The sequence below is a fragment of the Verticillium alfalfae genome, genomic scaffold (genome assembly GCF_000150825.1).
Source record: "Verticillium alfalfae VaMs.102 supercont1.15 genomic scaffold, whole genome shotgun sequence".
Lineage (NCBI taxonomy): Eukaryota > Fungi > Ascomycota > Sordariomycetes > Glomerellales > Plectosphaerellaceae > Verticillium > Verticillium alfalfae.
Genome location: NW_003315024.1, coordinates 321,660 through 323,402, shown reverse-complemented (window position 1 = coordinate 323,402; position 1,743 = coordinate 321,660). Strand labels below are relative to the sequence as shown.

The 1,743-nt window shown below is 54.2% G+C and overlaps 1 protein-coding gene across 1 annotated transcript; it reads right to left on the bottom strand.

Annotated features, from left to right (window-relative positions):
- Positions 1-617: 617 nt before the first annotated feature.
- Positions 618-1,337, bottom strand: VDBG_09420 (conserved hypothetical protein; the record flags this gene model as incomplete). Its single annotated transcript, XM_003000179.1, has 2 exons — positions 618-733; positions 884-1,337. 2 exons carry the CDS (start codon positions 1,335-1,337, stop codon positions 618-620), a joined length of 570 nt encoding a protein of 189 aa, XP_003000225.1.
- Positions 1,338-1,743: the final 406 nt, after the last annotated feature.

The window sequence follows — 1,743 nt, the reverse complement described above, 5'->3', positions numbered from 1 at the left end:
TCAAATAGTTCGTCGCTCGCTCGAAAAGAATGTCTTCAAAATCGGGGTATCTAATCATCACGGCGCGCCGTGATCCCGCGCCCCCATGTCATGCCGTCCGCTAAATCACGAATCAGACGCTCGCTGACATGCCATCATGCGCCTCATTAGCCCATTGTCCGTCATAAAACCTGCGGCCTCGAGCCAGCTTCCCTCCGCCCAAAAAGGCACTGGACCCCGCCAGCCCAGCAAGAACCAAAAGTAGGGGAGAAATCATCGCGGCACAGCCAGTTCCTTCGTCCCATCGTGCTGCAATTGTTCTCTCCATGACTATCCGCATACACTCCCATGAAAATCGCTCCAAAAATTGAAAGAATTAGAAAGAAAAGAAGCAATGCCGAGAACCAAATGGCTCGTTTCCATTGGCAAACCAGCCAGTGGTCATTGAGAAGGAACAAGAAATGGCGAAATATCCAGCCCAGATCCGATTACAGCCGTCGCCGGCTTGCACCCATGGTACGCATGTATGTGGAAGGGTGACAGTAAGAAAGGAAAACCAACCGCTGGTGCCGACGGGCCCATTCAAGGGATCGGCGACGGATTGGATGTTGTTCTGTTTTTCCGGCTGCATGTACAAGTCACACGCCATGCCTCGGGTGAAATCCTTCTGGATCCTGAAGCAGCATTCGGGCTTGCGCCCTGTTGAGTCTTGTCGAAAATGGAATCTTGTCAAGTCTTGTCGTCATGGTTGTTCCTGTGATCGTGAAAGTGTCGTAGTGGCGTCTGCACAAGGTGCTGGCTCGTGATTATATGATGATTCTGGGATACACATAGTCCAGATCATGCAGGGGTAAAGATGTGGAATAAAGGGGAAATGCCTAGATGCTAGCAACACGACCCTTACCGGGCACGCTGGCATAGCATACTAGGAGCTTGAGGCTTGTGCGCCACTCTTCACATTCCGAAAGGAGGGCGCGGTCGGCCCAGATGGTTTTGCGAGCGGGTGTACTGCCGACTGTGCTTTCGTAGCACCGAGTATACCACCACCTGCCAACCTTGGCCACCATTTTGGTGATGTTCTCGTCGGCAGCATCGCTCTTGTCGTTCATCATCTCGGCAAGGCTGCGCTGATCTTTGGGCTTCTTCAGCCCACTGGCAGGAGGCTTCTTGCCATCCTGCGCCCGAGCCACGACGCTCGCGACAGGCACGCCAACATGGCATGTCTTAACGTCAGTAAAGCCCTGCTGGCCGAGAAGACGGAGCATAACATCCGAGGACGAGCCTAAGCTTGTCTCTGGGGTCTTCTCGTGGATGCGCTCCTTGAGGTTCCTAACCGTCCGGCGCGCCCGGTTCCCCATGTTGTTGAGATCGACGTCCAGCACCGAAAGCTCAATGTAGCCGCCGGGTTTCAGAACGCGGCGTGCCTCAGACATGATGTTGCGATAGTGGGATTCAGGCCCTGCGGCTGGGAATCGGTAGACCACAGAAGTGAAGCTTTCGGCGCCAAAGGGAAACTTGTCCGCATGTGAGGTGTACTGAATCTGGTGATGATTGGGGGGGCTGAGTGGAAATGTCGATGCGGCCTTGTGCTCGGTGGGCAACGGTGCTCGTGGAGACATGTTGAAGAATGTAGCGGCAGGGTACGTCTCGGCAGCGTAGAACGACCAGTCGTCGTTGCCCAGGCCATCAATCACAAGGATTGATGGGCGCTTAAGTGATCCAACTTCTGGCACAAGTTCATCCCTGACAGGACTGAAAAGAACA